Here is a 27,652-nt window from a genome sequence, read left to right on the forward strand (position 1 = left end):
AATCTTCTCTCTCATGAATAACAAAAAATGTTATCGTAAATTTTCACAACTCATACAAATTAACTACTTTTAATCACCTTGTTTTTGCTTTGTTTTTCATTTTAAACACTCAACAATCCTTATAAACAACCCACCACCATTGACTAAATGTTAAGACTTCCATTTAGGAGTATTGATGACTCATTACATCTCACTAAAGCACTAACCCGTTTTGACTCAAAGCTAATTTTGATGGATTTAGATTTTAGAAATTAATATCCAAGCATATATTTATCAACTTAATTAATAATATTTGACATATATGATATTATATTAATATTAATCTTATTTATTTTGAAATATAATTCATAAAATATACCTTAATATTAATCTTATATTTCTTTAATATTATGTATTAGTTATACATAACATTAAAAATGATATATTATACTTATAAATCAAGTCAGTTATTCTTATTTCATACATTATTAAATTTTGATTGTTATTTTTTAATCCAAATAAATGATTCTGTAAAACACCATTATCTTTGTTTGTGTTATTATTAACTCTTTATTTTACCATAAATTTATATCCATATTATTGAATTCCTAGTAAATGCTACGAGATTAATTTAACTTAATTAATTATGTTCAAATTTTGGTTATGCAATTATATTAATATATTAAGAAGAAGTACTTATCATTAATAATAATCATTGGAGCATAATTATTAAAAACATATGTGGTCTAAACAATAATTAAAAGTATTAAAAAAATCTTTTAAATCAATAACGTTTAACTATGAATAAAATTAGATTTTTTTTATCAATATCTTTATTGGAAGGGATGATTAATTTTCATTAAGAATTATAAGAACACATAATATAAGTATTTTTCTCTCACCACATTGAATTAAAATCTTTAAATGATTGAATTGAATCAAAACAATATTAAGCAAAAATATTAACTCAAAAAACTGAAAAGATGGACTGAAATAAAAAAAATTCAAAGAACATATTAAAACTCATTAAATTTAAAAGACAAATAAAATAGTTTTGTTTGTTTATAATTTATTACTTCATTTACTCAAAAAATAAAAATAATATTTTACTTCACATCACGTCTTGATTTAAGACACTGTCAAAAGAAAAGGTTAAATTTTTATACAGTTCCTTTATTTTTTAATATTTTTTTTTCAAAAAAGTACACATGAAAAATAAATATATTTAATATTTTTAAATTTTAAATATTAATTTTTTACTATGGAATTATTTATTATCTACTAAAATTTTTATTGTTATAAAATAGTACTACTAGGTTCATCATGCATTGCGTGAAGTAGGTGAAGACTGAAGAGGTAGCTAGTACTGCTCCCTCTGCGACTTCGTTTCGTAGAGGGATTTTGGCCGCCAAATAAACAGTCTCACCATAAACTTCAAAGTCCCAACGCTAAACGAAACCAAACCCCAAACACAAATACCGTTGTTGTCTGTTGTCTCTGTCGTGTCTATATTCGCAGATCTCTCACTCATTCTCTGTTGTTTCTCTGCCCAACTTCGAATTCGAAAGCAAAAACATGTTTTTGGCGAGACCCATTTTCCGAGCACCCTCCCTTTGGGCGTTGCACTCTTCGTACGCGTATTCCTCTGCCTCAGCAGCTGCAATTCAAGCTGAGAGAGCCATCAAAGAAGGACCCAGAAACGATTGGAGCCGAGACCAAGTCAAATCCATCTACGACTCTCCCATTCTCGATCTTCTCTTCCATGGGGTAATTCCTGTTTTTAGATATTGTTGAGTTGATAAGGAAAGGCCATTATTTTTTGTTAGAAATAATGTGTTGGAAATCTCACATTAATCAGTGATATGACTAAAAACAATATATATGTGTGTGTGTGTGTGTGTGGTGGCGGGGGACAACCGTTGTCTCAAACTAAAGGTGCGTGAGTTGTTTTAGACCACTCGGTACCTGTCTTCCGGTCTCTACAGATCAGAAAAAATAAACTAATTTTTGAAGTTGGTTAAGATGATACCTGAGTCTATCCTACTAGTTGTTGTTAGGCCTGATATCAGGCCATTATGAGACCACTCAAAGAAGTCCAGTTTCTCACATTTCACCCTCATGTAACGGCTGCATGATCATAATTGTCGTAATATTACTAAGATTTTGTTTCTATTTTGGGGTGGTTTGGTTTATCAGGCTCAAGTTCACAGACATGCTCATAACTTCAGGGAAGTTCAGCAGTGTACTCTTCTGTCTATCAAAACAGGAGGGTGCAGTGAAGATTGTTCCTATTGTCCTCAATCCTCTAAGTATGATACAGGAGTCAAAGGCCAACGCCTTATGAACAAGGAAGCTGTTCTACAGGCTGCAAAGAAGGTACACTTTTTTTTCTTCTTCAGATAATCAGTTTAGAGGTAGTGTGCTTTTATAGCATTTGGCCTAGTGATGTCATTATTAATCTCTGGAAAACTTGAATCTGCCTCTTGAGTGACATCGTGGAATGGTTATGTGTTCATTTCAAACATTTCCTAACTTAAGCATCGTATATCTTTTTATTCAAATTAAGAAATGTAGCTTAATTTAGATGTCGGGAATCTTATTTTATCCAAAGAAGAAAAAAAAAAACCAAGCATCTTGTTGCTTTTTTATTTTTTATGACAAATGTTAGTTATTAGTATTGTTAGTTTTTGTTATCAGCATCTTGTTGCTTGTTGCTATGGTTTTTTCTTGAATGGAGACTCCTTTTCTGTAGGCAAAAGAGGCTGGGAGCACTCGCTTTTGTATGGGTGCTGCATGGAGGGATACACTGGGAAGAAAGACCAACTTCAACCAGATCCTTGAATATGTGAAAGACATAAGGTAATGCAACATCATTTTATTTTTGTCAGATTTATCAAGTACTACACAATGAGCTGTCGAGTCTAGGCCAATAAGTCTTCTTATTTGAATTTTGTTTGTTAAATACATAGTAAAAGTTTGGCGGTGACTGAAAAGTATGCTGAATGTTTTATTTATTACCTTTCAAGTTTCAAGTGAAATACACTTTATTTTTTCATTAAAAATGATAACACTTAGGCTATCTGTCTTATTCTAGGGACATGGGAATGGAGGTTTGTTGCACCCTTGGCATGCTGGAGAAACAGCAGGCTGTTGAACTCAAGAAGGCAGGTCTCACTGCCTATAATCACAATCTTGACACTTCAAGGGAGTATTATCCAAACATCATCACAACAAGGACTTATGATGAGCGTCTTCAAACCCTTGAGTTTGTTCGTGATGCAGGGATCAATGTTTGTTCTGGTAATTATATTGCTTAAAATACAATGAAACTTATTAGTAATTTGCTGTGACTTACAGTCAAGTTCATCGAGATGAATATACTAGTGTTTGTAAAATCTTTCCTAGATTAGTAGAAGCTCCTCCATTTTATTCATAAGCAGTTATTCTTTCTTTATTCCAGAATCATAATATGTAGATTTAATTTGTTATGAACTCTTCTTTCATTGTTTTCCTTTGCTCTGAACCGAGTAATATAAAGTTATTGGTTAAATACTAGCCGGACTTGACAACTTAGTCTTGATAAATGGTATAAATCTTATTTACATGAAAGTGAGAATTATGTTTTGAATGGATTGCTTTTGGAAATAAAAAAATTCAAAATGTTAGCTTGGAATTTGTAAAATTTGAAATGATACATATTTTATCTATTTATAGATTAATTGTGTAAGAGGCAAATCAAATCTAAGTGGCTTAAGAATTTTTGTTACAGTATTTTGTTTACTTTGGTAACATCATAGTTACTTGAGAAAAGAGATTCACAGCAGTATAATGATGTCTAACGGACTTGAATTCATTAAATATCTTTTATGGCATAATTTCTATCACTTCCCTTATAGCATCTTATGGATGAACAATATTTATTTGAAGACTCAGCCATGACATCGCCAGCTATCAAATCCAAAGTTTGCTTTGTATCTATTTAAAACTAACCTGAATTACTATTGTTTATCTTTTCACTTCAACCTAAACAATGATTGTTCAAGGTCTCATTCTATTCACCAGTTCTTATAATTGAGCCATTCCATTACTCAAGAAAATATCTCATTGCAATGGGGAGGGTTATTTTTCTTACAATAGTCTGACCAACTGAAAATTATTTACAGGAGGAATTATAGGGCTTGGAGAAGCAGAGGAGGATCGTGTAGGTTTGTTACATACATTGTCAACACTTCCCACCCATCCAGAGAGTGTTCCTATTAATGCACTTGTTGCTGTAAAGGGAACCCCTCTTGAGGATCAGAAGGTGAGTTCAATAAACCACTTGAATTGTTTAACTGAACTATTAGCAAAGAAATGTCAGCCATCTTAATGGATCTTAATTTTTTATTCAGTCTGATAGTTGACTCAGGAGGACAAAAGGGTCTGATTTTAAAATGTTGAGTTACGAAATTAACCTTTCTGGAGACACCTTTTATGTAGTGCATTTCAGAAATGTGAAGATAGTAGCTAATATTTTATTACTGGAATCCAAATTGTAAAATTTATGTGATGAGGTGACTAGTAGGGAGCGGGTTAGTGTAGTAAAATTGATAGATAACAATTATCTTGTGTGGTTTGAATGATAATGATGTAAAAGAGGAGGTGAAACCTAATTAATCTGATGGAAGGTGACAAATCGTGTTATTCTCAGGTTTATGACAGAAGCAAGGGTGTATGCATTTTTTTTATGTGGTTTTATCAGATATTGTTTATTAGGATTTTCATTCTGTCATCTTCCCCTAACCTTTAAGCATCTTAATGACTATATTTGTATCTTGTGTAGGATGTAATTGCCCATTAATAATATTAAATAACAAGCATCGATGTTGAATGTAGCTATTTTGCTTGCTTTTATGTTTGGACTGGTAGCATCAGGAATTGCTTCAAACTTATTGACTGTGTATGCAAGTTTACACAAATTACTGCTACGTTGTTACATGTTTTGAATTGTCTATTAACTTATCTACAAATATTTTTCAGCCTGTTGAAATATGGGAGATGATTCGCATGATAGCAACTGCACGTATCGTAATGCCAAAAGCAATGGTCAGGTTATCAGCTGGCAGAGTTCGATTCTCCATGCCTGAGCAGGCATTGTGCTTTCTTGCTGGTGCAAATTCTATATTCACTGGTGAAAAGCTTCTCACTACTCCTAACAATGATTTTGATGCTGATCAACTCATGTTTAAAGTTCTTGGACTTCTCCCAAAAGCTCCAAGCTTACATGAAGGTGAAACTAGTGTGACAGAAGATTATAAGGAAGCAGCTTCTTCTAGTTGAGTTGTCAACGGTTTCAAAACAATATCTGTGATCCTTCAACTTCTCTAATTGCTCATTAGCATGTACTGATGTTAGGTTTCATTGAATTTGTCTAATCTCAGCTTTGAAGACACAAACTCCAACAGTTAAAAATAAATATTGAAATTATTGATTTTTCCCTAACTGGGTTTTTTCAAGATTAAAATAAATGTGTAAAAAAGATGTTGACAGTTTTCTGCGTCGTCATTCTAAAAATATGCTCCAATATCATGGTGGTGGTTGGAGATTTGCCAAAATACTCTCTTAAAATTTGAAGTATCGTTATCAATTTATTTGTGAAACACATTTGTTGTAGTCTGCAACCGCCAGAGACTTTAGTTTTGGGTATTCTGCAGCCGCCATTTTTAGTGGTTTACAATCGCCAGAAATTGCTGGCAATTCTGTTTAGACGGCTGCAGCCTGATTCATGTCTCAGGCAGAGTCTACGGTGCAAAAGAAAAAATAAATAGCTTTCAACCATTGGATTTATTAATAAAAAAATATATGGATGAGATTGATTCTCAATTTTCTTCTTTTTAGTTTTTTTTCCTTCTTCCCAACTATACCCTTGTACCTCTCTGTCTTACTTCCCCTCTATTCTACTAAAACGAAAAAACTCAACCACCGTGGACCATTCTGGCTGGTCTTTCCAACGCTGATTCACATGCTCGCTGAGTTATACATTTTTAGCGTTATAAATTTTCTCTGTATAAATTTGTCTCACACACATCATAGGTTAAAGAATTGTCTATTACCCTTTACGTCTAAATATTTCATTTTAACGGCATAACAAAAAAACAATCCAATATATCCATGGTTATATCATATCCATGCAAACATATAATTCAAACCATTTTTACCAAATAATTTACTTTTGATTTTTATTAATGGCCACTATGCTGAAGACCAAGTCGACGTCGAACTAAGGATTAGTACACTGTTCCTACGTCAAAATACAGTATTATAAAACCGCCCCTTCGAACCTTCTTCTAATAATGAAAACTAGCAATCTCGTATTAGTACAGCAACTATGGGATATTTTGTACCGCTGAGATTAAGATAGGTTCAACAATAGCAATATTACACAATAACAGTGCAGCATGAGCTAAATTAGCGCTACCATATATCATTAGACAACCGAGGAGCACCTCTTACTATCGAACTGAGAAAACTGAAATGTAGAAAATAAATCAATAGAAGGAATTGAGTGTGACAAAATAATTGACTTTAGATTATCAAGGATTAAATCAAGACACTTTATCTTTAAAATAAGACGTGAGATCCTCTATACAGAAAAAAGAATAGTCAATTGCTCAAAAGTTACAATTAGGCATGCCTGGGTATATTCTGTATTCCTAATCTTGCAAACAGATAGCATGCAAACTGGATAAAAGATCAAAAAGGAACACTTGGAAAATATGATCAGTCAGATTTTCCAGCAAGGGAATAGTCCCCCACAGTGAAAAAGACATGCTGACCAAGAACCACTTCCACAGCAGGTAGCTGTTCAATTGAATCGACAATTTTCTGCAACAGGAGATAAAATGAATGTGAATATTTCCACCAAAAACTAAAACAAAGACAGGACTATAGCTCAATCAAACCTTTCCATTTCCATCTTGAAACTCAGACTTCAACTTCAAATGATCTCTTGATAGCAGATAAGTTTGCAACTTATATGCACTTTTTGCATCACCTGTAACAACTGAACAGTAAGTTGGAGCAACCAAGAATCACAGATGATGAAAGGGTATCAAAATACAGCTTGTTTTGGCAAAGGGCGTATGAGCTTAACTGAGAGAAAACAAACCTGTAAACAGTGAAAGAATGGCTTTTTGGTTAAACATCAATGCAGGTCTTGTCAAAGTGATACCAAATGACATGCTGGCTATCCCATGGAACCTCTCTTCGCCAAGGACAACCTGCAGTTGTTCAAAGAATAATAAGATGACTGATTTATAAAGAAAAACATTTCTGTTGAGGCTTACAGCATATCACCAACATGAGATAGGAAAGGAGAGGTGGAAGCCAGGACAAGTATAGGATAACAAAATGAGAAAAAAGGTAATACACTAACAGTATAAAAAGTTTTACACAATCATCCAATCACAATCCATAATGTATGATAAGTTTGTTGACTTTTAAAATAATTATCTTAAAATAATTCAAACGATAATTTATGATTGGATGACAATGTAAAACAGTTTTACACCGTCAGTACATAATCGTTAAACTCTAACAAAATTACGTATAAAATATAATATTTGGTCTCAGTTTAATCATTTTGAACTTACTGCTTGAATATTTAATTCAGGCAAATATCAGGGTTTAAGAAATATTCCAAAAAACAATTTTGTCCAAATTGCATTAATAACCATAGAGCGAACACATGCTAACGTATAAACAATAGAACTAATTGGGAGGTTTCCCAAAGATCAGATGGGGTTAATTGTCAAGATTCGAATTGACCTTTGCACCAAGGGAAAAGCTTTGTAGCAAAAGACAGAACAGAAAGTTGAGACACATTATTTTCAATAAAACCTATAGGGAAAAGGCTTTGGTTGTTATTGAAAAAGACATGCTCAACTTCATTCAAGTTAATAGAACATAATAAATCAGCCAATCCCCCATAAGGTCCAAAATTACTTACTGCATGTGCAGGCATTAGAGAATTTGGAAGCAACTGACTACCAATAGCATCTCTGATGTAGGATTCCTGCAAAATATACATGATAAAAGAAAACCACATTACAAATTTGAGATTAGTACAGGAATTAGGTGATGCCAAGATTGTAAATTGAATTCAAGTATACCCAGCCCAAAATGCATGATGCAACTCACCATATAAGAACCACATGCATGTTTTTTACGTACAAAAGATTTTGAGAAAAATAGCTTCTTTAACATAGACATTGTAAAAGACAAAATGCCTAGCACGTCTGTATCTATAAATGAGTATGATATTAGTCCGCTAGAATTCGAACTATTCACAAAAAATAAGCCTCCAACCCAAGAAGGAAAACACACTCTTGGGTCCGATAATGAAGAGAAGAGCAAAGCTATAAAATGGACATGCAAAAAAGCCTTTTCTTAGTAATATGAGCATAGTGTATGTATATAATTTGTGTATCAGGTCCTCTCACCCTCAGATTAAAAATATCATGCCATCATGTAGGACAGATTAGCAGAGGGTTCAATTATAATTTCTATTTTAATTTTGTATGGTTTTCTTGGGCTTCTTATAGTTTGTGCAATATTTTAAAGGTTGTTTATGGTAGTTTTTGGAAGCTACGGTCAAACTAAGTTCCAACATTCTAGAACAATGAAGTATTTTAGAAGGGTAAAATGAAGATAATGTTTATCTTCTAACTAAGAATTATATTTCAAATTTTTTCTGCTTCTTTGTGGTGAACTCCAGAATTATATAGTGGATTCTAGTTTATCTACAAGAATAACTACATGATACTAGCCTCAAATTCACACTTACATACAAACACACCTCCCAAGAGTTGATAAATAAACTCATTATACAAAAAATTGTATAATGCACTGTACATATTGGGTTAGTACCATAAAACTTTTAGCCCTCAGAGAGTTCCAATGGTGAATCTAAGTAAAAGAAGATGATTAAAAATTTGATCAAGTTTTTACAAGATAACAAAGTCCTGACTCTTTTCACTGAAATTCAATTTTTTTTTCATTCTAGCATTCATGTGTCTAACCCATCCCCACACCAGCAACATACTATCTATCCACCATCTTCAAATCAAGACTTTTTTACAGAATTTACATCTTACTATTTGGCAATTCATTTGGAAAAAAAATTGTTTGGTTATTACAATTTTGAAATTTAGTTGTTTAGCTTCCTAATTGAATACTCGATGATTTAGTTTTGTACCTGAATGCTTCAAAATTGAGAATTTGTATGTTAGATCACTTTTCTTTGGGATAAAAAAATAAAAAGATTCCCAATTGTTGTAAATTTGACATTTAGTTGTTGCATATCAAATAGTATTTTGACAATTCTAGTTTTTGGGTGTTTAAATGGACCACAAGACATTAATAACTTTTCATGTTATTTTATTCTGTAAGTACTTAAATCTTTTGATCTTTATTTCTAACATAAATTCTGACTATTTTTAAAAACAACTATTTTATGGTAGCTCAGTAGTTTTGTTTGATTAGTTTTTTTCACTTTCTCAATTTCCATGTTGATAGAATAAGAATATGAATCTGCAAAAAGAAAGTAGCTGTCCAGCAATGCTTTACACAAAAAACACAAGCATAGTATTTCAAACTTCAAAGCCATTTATTGATCTCTTAATTCTCTACCTGTGAATGCAAAACTCTCTGAGAGACCGATTTGTCATCATCTAATGATTCAAAGTAAACCTCCACCATGTCAGTTGGGTCAAGAGCAACTTTCTTCCGTAACTTCTGAATCCTATTAACAATCTGTACAGCAAAATTTTAAAATAAATTAATAGATTTAACTCAATTTCAGGCCTTAAGAGTTGTAAGTGAAAAATATTAAATTAAATGAAAGTATGATAAATGTAACATTATTGTAAGAAATGGAAAAATAATATGTACTATTGAAATTATGATGTTTTAGGTATAAAGGGAGGAGATTGAGAGAACAGAGACTATGAATAATAATCTCTTAACCATTACGATGTTACATTTGCTGATATGTTTTTAACTAAGAGCACTAACTCTTGTTTATATGCTAATCATAATCTTAATTCTTAAGTCTTAACTAAATAGGGAAACAAAACATTAGATAAACGTTGCATCCGTAGTTCCATACACTTTATAAACATTAAAGAATTAGTTAGGATGTTTCTTCCAAGGCAATTATTTTACCTCTCGAGCAGCACCAGCCTCAAACAATGACTCATCAGGACGCAAGTCCAATATCACTAGAACATCACCTAAAACAAAAAGACAGACGCTCATCAAGAAAAAAAAATGCCATAAATTCAAAACTGAAAATTACAACATCATAGAAATCAGCTCATTTCAAACATAAGTTGTTTTTATAACTGCAGAAAAGGGAGTTATCATTAGCTATTAAAGATTCTCACCATCTCCAGCAGCATCAACCTCCTTCTCAGTCATACCATCAGGTCGTTTAAAATCACGGAGAACCTGAATAAAAACAAAGAATAAGGTCCTAATTTACTAGTCCACAGTCTACACTTTAAGGGAAAACCCCATGGCAGTTGGATGCTTCTAGAATCACCCTTTAGGTGCCTATATATTCAAAACTACATCTGCTTGTCACTTTATATAGGTAAATTATTTGCAGTGACCATCATGAACAGACAAAATTAAAAGGAATAATTTTGACAATATATGTTAAACAGAATTCTGTGTTTTAGAGAAAACAAAACATGGCACTGAAGGCACTCAAGAAAGCATTCATTGTAACTATGATAACTATGGTCCTATTTGGATAAATAATAATATCTATAAGCACTTATAGGAGAAGAAAATAAGAAAATAAAATGAACTAAACTTCTCTCATGAGTTAAAATCAACTTATACACTTCAACTTTTATAGAAGTTCTTTCATCTAACTTCTCCAAACAAGACCCATACCATCATCACAGACTCCTAGCTCTGAGAATACTAAAACTTCATTAAGTTCAATAAGACTTCCCTCATCTCCACACTAACCATAAAGAACATGTGCTATTTAATTATTTATTTGGGTAAAGATCAATGCAAACTAATAAAAAGGGAAAGGCTCTACTCAATGAAAACAGAGTCTTAGTTATCATCCCCACAAGATTAGCACCTTAATATCAGTCAGCTTCAAACATTGATTTGCAATGACGACTTCTCCAGCATTCTCAAAAGCCAAAATGTTTTCCTGTGACATTGCTTTGATTTCTTTGGCAACAATGCCCATTGATTTTCCAAGTCTTTTGCCTAAAACACTGCAAATAAAAAAAGAATAATATTAAACAGTGTGACAGGTATAAAGGACAAACTTCCCACAAAGTCATAAAATGCATACCTAAATTCAGGCTCGGCGCGTAAAGTGGCATATTTTAAAGTATCATTACATGGTACAAGGGATCGTACATTGAGTTCCTCCAGCACATACTGCAATGCAAATAGAATACACTTACAATTTGATTGAGTAGAAGCCAAAATAAATAGCGAAGCCTAAAAACACAAGCAATTTTTTCAAAGTAAACCATTAAGAGAGGAACACAAGGGATATGGACAAACAGGAGGAAAAGACATCTTCAATGCAGAGACAAAAACAAAAGGGAAAGAAGGTAAAAGGCAATAACTGCTCTAATTATAATTGTTAGAATAATAAGAAGGTACAAAAGAATATGTAAAACAACAATAATCACATACAAACATCAAAGCAACTTCAATAAAAAAGGATATAAACGAAGCAGATGATGTGCCATGTAGGTTTGTTTTTTCGTCCCATTTGGGAGTGCAACAAACAAAATTTTGATTTGAAATATCAAATGGAGAGAAACTTAATTGAAGGGCCAAAGATGCAGAAGGATTAATCTCTTTGTTTTGTTTTTGTGGAGAGAAAACATGGACAAATAATCATATTGTTAATAGTTAATTTAATCAGACCTCTGAGAGACTTATATAGTGAGCAGGGTAACTGATTATCAGAAGCATCAGGTAAAAGTTATTATTATCATAAGAACTGATTGGCATAAAAAAACTGCTGAATAAAAACTAAAAAGCACAAAGGGAAAACAGTAACAGCTGTTACAGCTTGTCACATCAAGCAAGTACCTCCTTCAATTTTCCATTTATGTCATCAAGGAAGTCTGCATCGGGATGAACTATAACCATCTCCCTGTAGTAGCAAGAAATGATAAAATTCTTATATGAAACCAATTGATGTCCTTACAGACATTAGAATTTAGACATACATGTCTGTATGCATTTTTTATGCTAATATACCTTAGTGGAGTCTTAAGAGGCTTGTTGTGACGCTCACGAATGTTTCTGGCTAGATCAATTATTGTCATCATCCTTGAAACACTCTGCTCAATTCGTTCTCCCCTCTGATGTAATCATGTAGTTAAATAGAAAGAGATAGCATATTAGGTTAATGCTATATATCTTGATCACAACTAAAGCAAGACCCTGTATTTAAGTTAAACTGCAAGATGCAATTACTTTCCACCACAAAACCCAATTATGCTTTCTGGGGAGGGAGAGGTAGTGGATGATGCATAATAGAGAATATGTCAGGAAAGTTTACATTCAATCCTATTTCTTATACCATATATTGAAAATAAGAGAAAAAGAGAGAATAAAAAAATATGAAATATAAATTCAACAAACTATACCAATCCAAAGGGTTATCTGCAAACTTTTAACAAGAAATTCTATTGCAAAAAAATAAAACACAAAGAAAATGGAGGAAATGAAATCATTCTAGAGCAAGGTAACAAATAGAAAAGGCTTAACAAAGGATAATGCTCAAGCAATACAAGCACAAACACTGCATATGAATTGTACATGGATCAGGATATTGATGTGACCCACACAGACCCGAAGGTGAATCTTATCATGCAAAAAGGATATGCTACTATGTTAGTTTTCAACTTTCACTTTATCTTTTGCATGTGTACTGTAGTATAGCATTATAAAAAATAAAAAATAAAAATCTAATACAAAATCCCAGTTCATCTGTCAGTTTCCAGAAGAAACAAACCAATAAAAATAAGCAAACTGAATTATGTATATCTAATAGTATATTAAAAGCAAAGATAACTTTGCACACTTCATACAATAAACATGTATACTATAATGTAAATGTAGCAATCAATAATAGATTGCCAAACAATAAGCACAAGAAACTACAATGTTTTTGTTTTTTAATCATTTTATAGTATCAATTACAGGACTGAGAGAATATATTGAATAATTAAGATATACCCTTCCTTCTTCTGTAGGAAAACTGCAATAGTGTATGCTTTCCTCTGATCCATTAGAAACTTTTCGCATATTTTGATAGAGCACCTCAGTGAAGAAAGGTGTAAAAGGAGCCATCACTTTACAGGATAACAAAAGCACCTGAAAGAGTTCATATAATTAAGTCTACACTCTACAACTGCTCTAGCATAAGGTACCATCTTTTTCTGGTAATATTGTGACCAACCAAGGTATAGATAAAAGATATCACAGACATACATGGTAAAGAGTTGATAGTGCTATCCTGCAGTCTTCTTCCCCAGAACGACCTTTAAGTCTCTTACGATTGAACCTTACATAAATATTTGTAAGGTTATCAAGAAACTTCAGAAGGTAAGGAACCACCTACAATATAATTTTTAATAATGGTAACATTTTAGTATACTTTAACTATTACACTTTTCAGCAAAATATATATATATATATATATATATATATTACACTAATTATACCCGAATATGGCAAATGATGTACCTGAGCATCATAAACAGTGGCAGTAAATCTTATACATAAGCAACAATTGTGAATTTGAGATCATGCAAAGTGAAAAATTGCGGACTTTTAGAAGTAAATGAATCTAAATGTAAAAGCAATGACTTAAAAAAATGACACCAGAGATTATATTAATATTCCTCGTTCTATCTAGACATTTTCTATCCAACAAAAAAAGACCAGCAGAAGCACTACTGACTGTGTAAAGGCGATAACCATCCATTTCTTGTCGGACAAAATGAATAAGGCTTTGGGTGGCTGAGTTAATCCATTGATCAAGAACATTCGTTGAGTTCAGAAGTGTGGCCTGATCAAAGGGAACAAAAGGTGCTAGACCTTCAACTTCAACCCTCTTTGCATTTTGAACAAGGAACCGATATGCATTATACCAAGGGAGGAAAACATCCCTAACCTGTCAGAACACCACAACAAAATGGAAGTACCAGTTGATCAGTAAAAATGAAATTAATTTTTTAGAAAGATAATGAAAATAAAACCTAGATAGATAATACTGACAACACCATAAACTCCTTCTTTCTTGAAACGAAGTGGCTCAGCACGCACAACAGGTGAGTTGATAAGGTACAATCGCAAGGCATCCTATCCAACAGACAAGAACATCATAACTGATTTTTTTATAATACAAATCACAAGTTGAAATCATGGTCATAATTAGAAAAGACAACGTTGCACATCCCAAGTAAATAAATTATGAAACCAAAAGTTCTTACCGCTCCATAATCATTAATAACTTCCGTCGGTGAAGGATAATTTTTCAAGCTTTTACTCATCTTTTTCCCATCTTCGGCCAGGACTAGTCCATTGCAGATTAGATTCCTAAATGCAGGCTTGCCAAATAAAGCAGTAGCCAGCACCATAAGGGTATAAAACCTGGAAAATGGAAAAGTGGAAAACTAAAATACACAACCATATTTGAAAAGGAGGTGGAGGTTAGGGACAAAATCATTGCTAAAAATTTCAAAACAGAGAATATAATTTCACAAGATAATTTGAAACTGTAAAATGATTTGGCAAGATAAAAAGATATAACTAATAAAAGCTGTAACATCATGAGGAAATAAGAATACCATAACAAACATGTAATTAGAAGCATAGTGACCACCAACTTTGTAATAAGTGGGGGTTCCCCCTTCCCTGGTTCTAGTTTGAACAAAAAATAGAATAACCCCCCCAAAAATTGTTCACTCAAATGAAAGAGATGTTCAGAAAAGCAAAAGGTGAATCTACAAAAGGTTGCGAACTGACCAACCACGTGTTTGATCCAGCCCTTCAGCAATAAAATGGCCAGGGAAATTCTTCTCAAAAAGCTCAACATTTTCAAAAGGATAATGGATATACGCATACGGCATGGATCCACTCTCAAACCAGCAGTCAAACACCTGAAAGATAAAACATGGATCCATAATGTCTGTCTACTGTCATATTTTTCATTCTTAGAATACTGATAATAGACATCTCTAGTTATTCATTAATGATGGCGTTGACATGATTTTGATAATCAATAATATTTCCTATATATATTAATACTATTTTCTGTCAGGGGTGATAATTATCCTTCGGTCAACTTCAATGCTATATAGCATTTAAATTTTCACAACCTGAAAGAATTAATGAATACACTACAACCATGAATGAGAGACTATGATACAATTGACTAACAAAATTGCTAAAAAACTATGAATAAGCATTTTTACATCATCAACACGTCGAAGTACACGGCCACTGTCAGATTTAATTGTAATATGATCAATGTTGTGACGATGAAGGTCAAACACCTGTAGAAAACATAAGGATGGGATTAGTGATACTTATCATTTAGCAAAAGTATCCATAAGAACTAAGAAAACAAATAGAGCATTCATTTTGGAAACAGAACCTATAATAGTTGAAACATACTTGAATATTTAGAGCCACTTTGGTCAATTAGTACACTATGTCCACAAGATAGACTATAGTAAGTGTAATATGTCCACTTTCGTAATGCATGGTGGAGGAATTAACGTAACAAATAAAGCTTTTAAGTGAAACTTCCAAGCTACAACAACCTTATACATAAGCCACCCATTGCTCAATACATGATGTAAGATTATGTTATATAACTGCCCAAAATTGACAAAATTTCATCCCAGTCACAACATGCAAAGTTATATTTATTTTATACAACTACTATATGGCTCAAAGTCAAACAGCAGAATTATGAAGCATACAGGCACTGACAGTCAATAAAAAATCAAGAAAATGTAATGAAAGAAAAGTAATAGAAGTCTGGAACACTCTACGGTAACCCTACTTTAGCAGGTCAAAGCCTATCTAACGTGATGTGTCATTGTCCAAGTGTCCAACAGGCCATGAAATATTATCTTGAGATTCTATTTTTGTTAAATGCTTTTATTTATATTGTTTGGTTAAATATTTATTACACATAATATTTTGTGAGCTAATATGGATTTCACGTAGTTTAGCACTACATTTATTTAACTCAAGATAATAGCTTCTAGAAAGCATGTGTCACAGCAATGTGATTGTGACATTATGTTTATATTTGGATTATTTATATTTTTTATTAGTTTGGTAAGTCAATTTATAAATCATTTATTTTTATAACCTTTTTTATTTATTTTTAGTATTTTTAAGTTTTGGCAAGCTAACCCAACCCAACCCACTACGTGTTGGGTTGGGTTGAGATTTTCAATCCAATCTCAAAATGGGTTCAGCCCAACCCAAAATGTTTTTTTTGTCAGGTTGGGTTGGGTCAACTTATCTTGACATCTCTAAATTGAAAACCTAATATATCCACCGAGAAGAGGTTTAGACTAGAAAAGAAGATATCATATAAATAGGAAACAAATTAGAATTTATATTCTCCAACTGGTTGTGCAGTCTTTTTTAAATATTTTCATGAAGCAACTAAGGTACAATTAATTAAGCAAAAAGGAGCTAGTATATGCCCATTTATCATTCTTCTAAGAACTTCTACAATCCCATTCCCACCTTATGAGTAATAGTGTAGAATTGCAATGAAAATATTTGGATAAAGTAAGATACAAAAATCACACCCTTCCATGTTACCAAACTATAACAAAATAAGCAATGAGTTATATATGTGAATTCATGCAAAACAAAATCAATTTACAGCGACAAATATGCATATATTTATTTTCAGAAATGTGAACAAAAGATTCTAACCTTTACACCTGAAAGCTCTTCAAGTTTTGCAACAGAATCTATGACAACTACTTCCTCCTCATCCTCACTAATCCATATAGGGAGAGGGGTCCCCCAAAATCTACTACGACTAATTGCCCAATCTCTTGCATTTTCCAGCCAATTGTGAAATCGCTTATCCTGAAAAACATGAACAATAGATAGATTTACTAAACCATTCTTAAAGTTCGTTTCCAATGACATTTTTACCTGAAGATACCTTATGGAACATGGACAAATGGTTGTGTTTATGACATGCAAATAATAGAAAGATTTGCAAAAACATATAGATTGCAGTCAATTTAAAATTCATTTCCAGTGACATTTTCTGCCCCCTGAATATGATATGGGATAGGGTTGTGTTCATGGTCATCTTTAGGCATTGTGTGACTACATATTTCATGGGAATTTCCAGAATTGAGATATCTTTTCTACATTTTTGCACATCATTGGCTCACTACTTTCTCACAGTTTCTCTCATTAGGATGATGCTGTCCTCATATTGTTATTGTATTCTTCCCCTGTGTAACTCTTAAGAATGTGGGTTTGAGTCTAATTCAACCCCAAAAGCTAGCTCATATGGTGAGGGTTGCCCCCCAACTTATATACTCTATCTTGGCCTCATCTCTAGCCAATGTGGGACTTGGGTTTTTTCCAATACACCCCTCACACCAGCACTTTTGGGCTTAGTGCGTGAATAACATGGTAGGTGATCCTTTGAATGGATCTAGGATATACTCTGATACTATCTTAGAATGTGGATTTAGGCCTAATTCAACCCCAAAAGCTAGCTCATAGGGTGAGGGTTGCCCCCCATTTATATACTCTATCTTGGCCTTATCTCTACTCCAGCCAACGTGGGACTTGGGTTTTTCTCAATAGTAACAAATATTTAATAAGTTAATCACAGCACATATTCATCCATTCTCAATTATTAACAAAGGCTCCCAATCAATAATATATTGACATGTTCAATAAAGAAAATAAATGACCAAAGTGCTTATAGAAACAATTTATTCCTTTATGCCCACATTGGCCAACTCTGGAAGCAAAAGGGAAGAGAAAAAAACAAATCAGATAATAATAAACAAAAGTTTAAAGACAAATCCGTGATGTGTTAAGGAAGACGCTATGTACCTTGACAAAATCAGGGACCCAGTAGGTCTTCTTATTGTTTTCCAACAATTTCTCTTTCAACGACTCCACTCTAACAAACCTACATATTAAGCATGCATCAAAAGAAAAACCAGGATCTTGATTGTAGAAATGCATATTATCATTATTGACAAAAAGACTGTAGTATTTATTCAAAAGAAGAGTTTCACTTCTTAAAACAATATGCAAGAATAGAAAAACCTTAATATTTTTGTTCTGAAAACAAAAATTACAATGAAGATGGTATATTTAGGGCAAGCTATTATTTACAAAAGCTACTATGAAATTTCTGCAACTTGGTTATCCTCTCAGAGAAATTCAGAGACAATATTACTGAGCTGCTAAAGGAAGTTATGAAGACATTTAGTGCAGTCTCATGCAGCAACTACCACAAGGCTTTTTAACACCACTGAAAGTCACAGACAAACCTGCATTCTCTGTCTATTAATGCACTAAAAAGCTAGTTGTAGTTGGAGAGCCCAAGACCCTATAAACCCCACCCACTAGAATCCCATACTTTCAAATCAAGACTCAAGTCTCATACCTTGCAATTGGATGCTAAGAATGATCTATATTTTCAATATCAGATTCTATTCAAAAGGAAATCAAAGAAACTCAGCACACGAGCACTTACAATCCATGTTTACATGAAATGATTAATACTGATGTGATCAGAAAATTAAAATAAACCATAGCTAATATGCTGATAAAAAGAAAAACCATAGCTAATATACCATTTTTTATGAGAAAAGTTAAAATCTTGGTCAAACATGCTTACCAGCTTGGAACAGCTCTGTAAATAAGAGGGGTCTGAGATCTCCAGCAGAATGGATAAGAATGTGTAAAAGCTCCAGATTTAACCAGTCTACCCTTTGCCTAAGGAAAGATGAAGAGGAAAATAAAATAACTAAGCAAATCCAATTAAAACGAAGTTTTAAGATGAGCACAATTCACCCAAGACATAATAAAATTAACTTCTATCAAATGTTCTCAACTTAAGCTCTACTTTAGATACTTAGTAACTTGGACAATCTGGTAAAAGGGTTCCTTTAGAAGACAAGCAGAAGGAGGAGTGGAAGAGAATTGCTGTATTCAGTATCAAGTTTATCTTTTATGCCCACGTGCACTCCCAGCCAAAAACACCGAGCATTTTCTCTTTTTTAATCTTTGTGCACTCCTCCAAATAAGTTTATAGTCGAAGTCTAAAAAAAAAGGGGGCATTTCTGTCCCAACTAGAATTTAGTGACAAACCTATTTGGGAAAAGAAAAAGAGTTCCACTCAGTCACATTAGAAACTTGGTTAATCATTCAAATAAACATCACCATAAATGATTCCAAATTAGTAATGGGCTAATGGCTTCTCATAATTATAGATATATGGAGCATACCTTTACAGCTTCAATGATATCTTTGTCAGCATGTTTGATGTAGCACCCACTAAAGTCAGTGATTTTTTCAGTAAAGCAGCCATCATCATCAACAGCTACAGTTAATTTATCCTACAGGCCAACATATTTCAGTAACCATATTAGGAAGGTAAGGAATCCAACAATAAATAAATAGACAAGAAAGGAAAATCTCAGAAGTTGTGTGCTGTCACCAAGGTTGCCAGTACAATTAAGTATCAAAGAGGAAAGTCATCATAAAAGATGCAGCATTGCAATGGGAAAAATGGACATAGGAGATCAATAGAAAATGCATCAACATGAATTAATCTTCCCGAGGGACAGAGGAAAAATAAACATATGAAGGCATGCAAGTCGATGATTTGGAATATTTATTCCAACTACACACGGCAAAGAATTGTGCCTCTAGCATTTCAGTAGGGAAAAATAAAAATCAATTAAGTTCCTAAAAGTACACACCTTGCTAAGAATTTGATTATCAATGCAAACACGGAAATCATCTTCACCAAAAGCAGGGGCACAATGGACAACACCAGTACCACTATCGTCGGTAACATAATTGTCGGCAACAATTCTAAAAGCTGTATCAGATAACTCCTTGAAGTAATCAAATAATGGTTCATACCTGCAGAACATGTTATCTTGTCAGTTTCAATACTCAATGAAATCCCATATGCAAATTGTCATTAGAAAGTCTCGAAACGGAAAATATAAGGTGCTCACTTTGTCCCCACTAATGTTGCCCCTGAGAATTTCTCCAGCACTTCAAAAGAATCCAACACATTTTCAGTTTTTCCACCTGAAGCTCCCTTGGTTTTTGCATTTATATTTTTAGGAACATTATTTGAACTATTAACAACAGCTTCTTTGGGCTTCTCCTTAGGGTTATGGATTGCAGACAGACGAGATTCAGCAACAATATAAACTTTACCAGAGTACTTATTGCGAACCTGATTTCATCAGCTCCAAAAATTAGAGTTCAAGTAACAAGAAAATAGCAAAAAAAATAGTCAAAAGAATATGAGTGTGTGCACCAAACGATGTGTGTGCTCAACCAAATGTGTTTTCATTCAGTCACCAATAATATAAGTAAATGTATGGCACTAGCTAGTGTAAAATCAAATGCACACTTCTTTCTAACACCTTTTTCCTTACCATTATTTCATGCATAAGTTCTTCACCATTAAAGATACTTAGTTATGGCAACATAAGTTTTATTACAGGAATAGAACAGCTAATCATTCAAGGCAAAGGCATACTCAAACATTGCAATCAAAATCTTCCTACTACTCAAAAAGAGTTGTGAAATAATAGTAGGTAAAAGTACTCTGTTATCCAGGCTCCAGTTCCAGCAGAACTTTCCATGCTAGCAACTTAATTCCACTTTGTTTCTATATATACATATACAAAAGTATGCTCCAACTCCAATACAATTAAAAAAAGCTTGAAAGGTAAAATGAGCAGCCTCTTTAGTTCCACATATGCTATTACCAACCGACCTTCACATAGGTAAAATTGGCATTGATGCACAGTGCAAGATTGCTAGGAAGAGTCCATGGAGTCGTTGTCCATGCTACAAAAGATGCATCATCCTGATCACCCACGACTGGAAACGTGATAAATACTTCAGGATCAGATACATCCTGTGCCAACAACATGGAATTTCAGAAGTAGATACAATTGCAACAACATAGAATAGGGTTCTGTTTGGAAAAAAAAACTCCAAACATTAGTTATAGATGAAGAATAAAAATGAATTAAAATCAACTTATGCACTTGAACCTTTATAGAAGTTCCCTCATCTAACTTCTCTAAAACCTAATATGCATAAGTTAATTTTAGCTGACAACAGAAACTCAATTCATTTTCCCTTCTCATTATTTACTTAATGAAGAAGTTCATCCAAACAGAGAAACTAGTAAGGTAAATTGATTGCATTGCATTGCATTGCATGTAATCACCACTAACCTTATAATTCTGACCAGCCTCAAAATTAGAGAGCGGCGTTTTGCAGCCAGTGCTATACGGCATGACCTAGAACAACAAAATGCAGCCATTGTGTTATAACGGAACAGAAAAGATGCAAGACAAACGAAATGAGAAATTGAAGCGTGACGAATACTACCTTGAAACCTTTATAGACAAGTTTTTTCTTGAACAGCTGGGCGAAAACCCACCAGACGGACTCCATGAAGTTGAGGTCCATGGTTTTGTAATCTTTCTTAAAGTCGATCCACCTTCCGGTGCGCGTGATGACGGTCTCCCACTCAGAGACGTAGCGCGTGACGATGGCGCGGCACTCCTCGTTGTACTTGTCGATTCCGAGCTTGAGGATGTCCTCGCGCTTTTTGATGCCAAGCTTCTTGTCGATCTCGTTCTCGACGGGGAGGCCGTGGCAATCCCAGCCGAAGCGGCGCGTGACGTGATGGCCGGTCATGGACTGGTAGCGCGTGACGATGTCCTTGATTGTGCCGGCGAGGATGTGACCGTAGTGAGGGAGGCCGGTGGCGAAGGGAGGGCCATCGTAGAAGATGTACTCCGGCTTGTCTTGCGTCAGAGATAGCTGAGTGTGGAATGCGTCGATTTGGGACCAGAAGTCCAGAATCTTCTCCTCCTGCTTCGGAAACGTGAAGTCCTTGCCTTCGCAAACGTCGTCCATCAGAGAGAGCGAGAGATTTCGTTGCTTTGCGGCGTCAAGTAAACTGCTAGCTAGTGTTGCCAGGAAATGGAATCAGGGTTTATGTAACAGTGACGGTAATTAAGTCTATTCAACCTGTACTGTAATGTAATTGTATAGGGTGGTCAAAGAAAAGAGATAAAAAGAAAAGTAAGAGTCTAATTGTTGCATAAGTATATGAGAAAAAAAGTTAGGATTGAATTAATTTGACAACCCTTTTTCTAAGGTTATCTTTTCAATCATACTTTTTGTTTCAAGAGACAAAATAAATTTTTTAATAGCATTCCTATCAAAGTATACATTTTGACAAAGAAAAGAGAAAAAAAAAAGTCTAATCTGTAATTGTTGCATAAGTAGGTTTGGTAGTGACTGGGTTCGGTTCCTAAAGACTAAGAAAATATTTTAATAATTATAGTAACCACATTTAACCTGCTAAAATAAAATGACTTCCTATTAAAGTATATATTTGATCAAAGAAAAGAGATAAAAAGAAAAGTAAGAGTCTAATTGTTGCATAAGTATATGAGAAAAAAAAGTTATGCATTAAGAGTGTAAAAATTTTACAGGGTCATACAATAAAAATCAATCATGTATATATATGATAAATTTGTTGATTTTTAAATTAATTATTTTAAAATAATTTAAATAATAATTTATAATTGAATGACAATATAAAATTATTTTATCCTAATATTGAGCGAGTGCACTATATAGATTTCATAACCAAATAGTATTTAAGATTATCTTATTTTTGTCCTTTTTACTTAACCACGTTTAATGTAGTTATGTGTGTTTGTTTATAGGCCTCCTAAAGATCATGATGTAACATTGCAAACACACCATGCAAGTTGTTTTAAAGTTGATCCAATTGTCTATCTAAATTTTATTTTTATTTTTTTGAAAAATGAATGATATAGATGTGATTTGAGCAATTAATTTGTCAAATATGTAAAAAGTTTGGAGTATAATTTTATTCATAAATTATGAAAATGAATAGATTTTTAAAAAATTATGAAAATAGATAAATTGTTATTCAAATGACGATTTCAACATGAAATACTCGTGTTTTGAAAAACAATTTCACTTATTTTATTTTTATTTTTTATACAAAAGTGACAATTAAAAACTGTCACAAATACTTTTGAAACGGTCATAAATTACTTTATAACATAAGAAATAAACAAATATTCATTTTGTGACTGTTAAAGAAGTAATTTGTCACAACTTTTAGCTAACACAATTATTTTAAAAAATACAGCTGAAAAGGTGAAATCATCTCTCAAAGGAGGATTTTTTTTCATGTTAAAATCATCTTTTGAGACATGATTTATCTATTTTCATAAATTTTTTAAAATCTGTGGTAATTTATGAAAAAAATTTGCACCATTTTGGTTAAAAAAAATACAACTGTCAATCATGGAAAACAGAATTCCTATAATCACGCATTCATGAATCATCCCCAGATAAAGATTGAACTATTCAAATTTCATATACATATTTTAAATTTGATTTACTGAGATAAAATATAAACACTACAATTTTCATTCAATGATAGTGATTTACTGATTGCAACTGTGGAAAATCCTGATCCGTCAATCATGTACATCGTACTAAGATGGATTTTAACATTTGAATCCTTATGAACCCACTGAAAGCTAGTCCCCATTTTGAACAGAAATACAAGAGCAGGAGCCAATAATAAAAACACAAAGCTATGCTGAACGGAAATAACATACTCCACACACGGATCTCCCTACAATAACCAACTAAAGTTTTAATACAACATTCATTATGCAATGGGAAGGATAGGGGAAAAATAGCAATTGGGAGCTCTCTCCAAAGAGTGAATCGTGAACAAAATTTTCTACAGTTATATGTCATTGAAATTCAAACGTTGATTACATCACAGGTGATTAGGAATGAATAGAGAAATTGTTGGAAGGCAGGAAGATGAGGAGAGAACGGTCGAAATCTTCTAACCATAATAATCTGAATCTGTTTATTCGATCTGCTCCCCTTAAAAAAGACAAATGAGGAAAGATGCAGTACAAGACAATCGAATTTCAAGATGTTATTAAGGAATGCTAATATTCCATACAAAAATGGCCATCCAGTATCAACGCTTGACCCATTGGAAACTTTTTCTTGCTTTGGCCTTTCCAGGCTTTTTCCTTTCTACCACTCGTGAGTCTCTTGTCAGGAACCCAGCTGATCAAGATTCAAGCAAAACAAGCTTAGTAAATCATCATAGCACAGCACGTATAAAATCCAGCCACAAGTAAAGGACTAATTAACATGAATCCCCACTAGGGAAGTTTGATACGAGAAATGATTAATCAAGAGTTTCATATGAGAAATTGATATGGAAAAAAAAAAAAAAAAAACTGTATCAACAATGGAGAAAAAAGGCAAAAAGGCTATACCATTTCTAAGTGCTGGCCGCAAATCTGGTTCCCAGTTTTGCAAAGCCTTGCTGATCCCCAATCGTATAGCTCCAACTTGCCCTGTTGCACCAAACACATTTCATTGACACCGATATGAATGATAGCTAAAGAATTGAACTTTGACAAGTTATCCAGTAGGTAATTCTGTTGGAACTTCCACTGTGCACAATTTCCTCAGTGTAGGATTGTCAGGGGAAGTTGAATAGAAGTGTCGATATATTAGAGTTCAAGCATTTAATCGTCAAACTTAAAAGTTTGGGCTGTGATTAGCTAAAAGGCCAAAATTAAAGCATAACGCATTTTGCCCTAAACAAAACCAGAAAAGATATTAGTGAAGGATGTAGTCATGTAACAGCAGTTGACTACAATAATTTTAGTTCGTATTAGTGAAGGATGTAGTCATGTAGCATATACAAAACAATCTAGTTCATCGATATTTTCTACTTTATATCTTGCATCAACACAAACATTTTCCTGTCTGGTCAAATCAAAATTAAAGAAAGCTCGTGATTGATATTGCAAAGGCCACTTTCAGCATGACTAAAATAGTTAAGACATGATTTCAACAACAATTAAGTTCTCAGAGGGTAAAGTTGGAATCCACCAAAAAATAAAATGGGTAAAGTCGGCTACATGGATCAAACAATACCACAAAGTTCTATTGTAAATCATATTTATAGACAAATGTAACTATTTATGTAAAAAAACAAAAACAAAAAAATAGAACATTGTAGTGACTTCTGAGCCATCTTTGTTTGCCATAAACCATTATATCTACACTACACATACAGGTTTTGAGTGTGGGCAAGCTTTCTATATCAAATAGTAAAATATGTATTTGAAAATGTCAAAACAATATTTTTTTTAAGCATCAAGCATGCATGCAATATCACGGAATATGCTTCAAGAGTGGCATAGATGCGGACAGGACACCAGATGTTCCACAAACTCTAACAAGCATTTGAAAACTGAAACTAGAAATTCTTCAGTTAAAAGAAATAAGATTATAATATAATGAAAGAATATGATGCTAGCCATGGGAATTCAAATATAGAAACTAACTAAAAGAAATGAAACCCACCTGAAACACCACCTCCTTTCACAGTACAACTGACGTCCCAGAGCCCCAAAGTCTTTGTCTCAGAGAAAGGTCGAAGGAGAGTAGCACGATGCTCAAGCATAGGAAAATAGACATCAAACTCTTTATCATTGACAACAAATTGGCCATTACCAGGCTGAACCCAGACACGGGCAACACTGCATTTTCTTCTTCCTGTTCCATAAGCACGTCCTTTATCATCAACCTGCTTCACTCTAGCTTTGGCAGCTTCCTCTTGCTTCAGACGCTCCATTTCACCTCTAGTCGATTTTCTAGTATTCTTCTCATACCGCATGTCTTCAATTACACTAAGAGGGGGCAACCCATGAACCCCATCAAAGTCTTTCAACGCAATCAAACTATCAAGCATCTCATCCGTGATTCCAGAAGCAGCAATCAAATCACCAAATGCACGTTTTGGGCCTGCAATGCCAATAGGAAAAATAACATCACTTACCTTGATAAAGGTCTAAACTCTAAATTAAATGAACAAACATACACATAATTACAAAGTACATTATCCACACACAAAAACATCCTGAGTATACTCTTGGCAAGTAAGACCAACATATCAGAACCTGGCACCCTAAAAACTAAAATAAAATGGTTGTTCAAAATATAACATACTCAAAACGCCATGAATAAATAATCCATGCACTGATAGTGTAGGACATTGTGATCCAATTGCTAAACCACACCATGTATGATAAGTTTATTAACTTTAACAATAACTACCTTGAACAATTTCTGATTGGCTGACAATGTAAAATATTTCTTAATTTGACAATGCATGACTATTAAACCCTAAAAACAATAAACCATAGAAACCAATGATATATGATGACATCAGTTCAAACCTTACGAGAACTATATTGATATTGTTATTGACAAATAATAAAAAGGGTTAAACTTAAAGCCTAACAACCTTTGACAATAGCAGTGAGAGCTTGCTCTTCCTTCTCAAGCTGTTCAACATCAACTTTAGGCTTAATATCCAAAGCAGTGATGTCTCCTGCATGCCCCACATCATCTTTGAAATCAAACACATCCTCTTTGTCCTCCTCCTCCTTCATGCTCCAAGGTTTGAAGTCCTCCCCTGCTCCAACTCCAAAATTGCTCTCATCAAAACCACCACCACCGGCTTCTCCTCCGCTTTCCTCGTCGATCCCTTTAAATATAGCATCTTCATCTGCATCGTCCAAACCCTTCTGTTGCAACCACCCTTGTTCCTCCTCTTGCAGCCACCCCCGTTCATCCCTTCTCCTCCCACCACTGCTTCCGCCGTCGTCGTTCATTCTGACGAGGCTTCCGCTCTCCTCCTCCTCCTCCTCCTCGAAGAACGCGTCGAGCTTCTCCTCGGTCTCCCGGAAATCCTTCCACACGCGGGAGGAAAACGGGTCCTTGCCATCGCCGTCGTTGTTGCCGCCGCCGCGGTTGGTGGAGAAGTGTTTGGGAACGACGACGGTGAAGTAGGGATTCGCAGGCGCGTGGGAAGGCTTCAACGGAAAAGAGAGAAAGCGACGGAGATGAGAGGGTTTGGGAATTAAACGAGAGAGCATGGTGATCGACACAGTGACTGTGAAGTTGATTTACAGAGTGAAGGCGTTGTCATTCATTCGTGCATTGAGAGATAAGAAAGTAGCCGGAGAGTTGACGCCGGCGATCGGAAGTTGTGGAGAGTGACTGAGTGACTGGTGACTACGTAACAGGGAGAGACTGCAGAAGCTACTAAGCTTGGGATTAGGTTTACACAACCAGAGGCCAACCGTCGTCGTTTAATGAACAAGGGTTGAAAAGGTTTATTAAAAATATAAAAAATAAATTAAACAAAAAATTAAGATTTAAACTTAAATAAGCGCCTGTA

The 27,652-nt window shown here is 33.8% G+C and overlaps 3 protein-coding genes across 3 annotated transcripts; 1 reads left to right on the top strand and 2 right to left on the bottom strand.

Annotated features, from left to right (window-relative positions):
- The first annotated feature begins 1,307 nt into the window (after positions 1 to 1,307).
- On the top strand, positions 1,308 to 5,460 carry LOC114376341 (biotin synthase, mitochondrial-like). The gene is made up of 6 exons (XM_028334427.1): positions 1,308 to 1,746; positions 2,176 to 2,355; positions 2,732 to 2,838; positions 3,074 to 3,279; positions 4,143 to 4,282; positions 4,999 to 5,460. Exons 1-6 carry the CDS (start codon positions 1,555 to 1,557, stop codon positions 5,296 to 5,298), a joined length of 1,125 nt encoding a protein of 374 aa, XP_028190228.1. The 5' UTR covers positions 1,308 to 1,554; the 3' UTR covers positions 5,299 to 5,460.
- Positions 5,461 to 6,519: 1,059 nt separating this feature from the next.
- LOC114376340 (isoleucine--tRNA ligase, cytoplasmic-like) lies at positions 6,520 to 22,332 on the bottom strand. Its single transcript, XM_028334426.1, has 27 exons — positions 21,694 to 22,332; positions 21,537 to 21,602; positions 21,068 to 21,211; positions 20,292 to 20,518; positions 20,028 to 20,193; positions 19,551 to 19,661; positions 18,941 to 19,038; positions 18,145 to 18,223; positions 16,990 to 17,148; positions 15,498 to 15,578; positions 15,049 to 15,182; positions 14,514 to 14,673; positions 14,299 to 14,382; positions 13,982 to 14,194; positions 13,510 to 13,635; positions 13,255 to 13,392; positions 12,271 to 12,374; positions 12,100 to 12,163; positions 11,342 to 11,430; positions 11,120 to 11,261; positions 10,404 to 10,467; positions 10,183 to 10,250; positions 9,649 to 9,771; positions 7,967 to 8,032; positions 7,127 to 7,238; positions 6,921 to 7,012; positions 6,520 to 6,843 (listed from the first exon to the last, which is right to left on the bottom strand). Exons 1-27 carry the CDS (start codon positions 22,225 to 22,227, stop codon positions 6,739 to 6,741), a joined length of 3,549 nt encoding a protein of 1,182 aa, XP_028190227.1. The 5' UTR covers positions 22,228 to 22,332; the 3' UTR covers positions 6,520 to 6,738.
- Positions 22,333 to 23,963: 1,631 nt separating this feature from the next.
- On the bottom strand, positions 23,964 to 27,569 carry LOC114376775 (30S ribosomal protein S9, mitochondrial-like). The gene is made up of 4 exons (XM_028335040.1): positions 26,714 to 27,569; positions 25,771 to 26,211; positions 24,669 to 24,749; positions 23,964 to 24,453 (listed from the first exon to the last, which is right to left on the bottom strand). The coding sequence occupies exons 1-4, from the start codon at positions 27,345 to 27,347 to the stop codon at positions 24,362 to 24,364; spliced, it is 1,248 nt and encodes a 415-aa protein (XP_028190841.1). The 5' UTR covers positions 27,348 to 27,569; the 3' UTR covers positions 23,964 to 24,361.
- Positions 27,570 to 27,652: the final 83 nt, after the last annotated feature.

Source organism: Glycine soja, chromosome 11 (genome assembly GCF_004193775.1).
Source record: "Glycine soja cultivar W05 chromosome 11, ASM419377v2, whole genome shotgun sequence".
Classification (NCBI taxonomy): Eukaryota; Viridiplantae; Streptophyta; class Magnoliopsida; order Fabales; family Fabaceae; genus Glycine; species Glycine soja.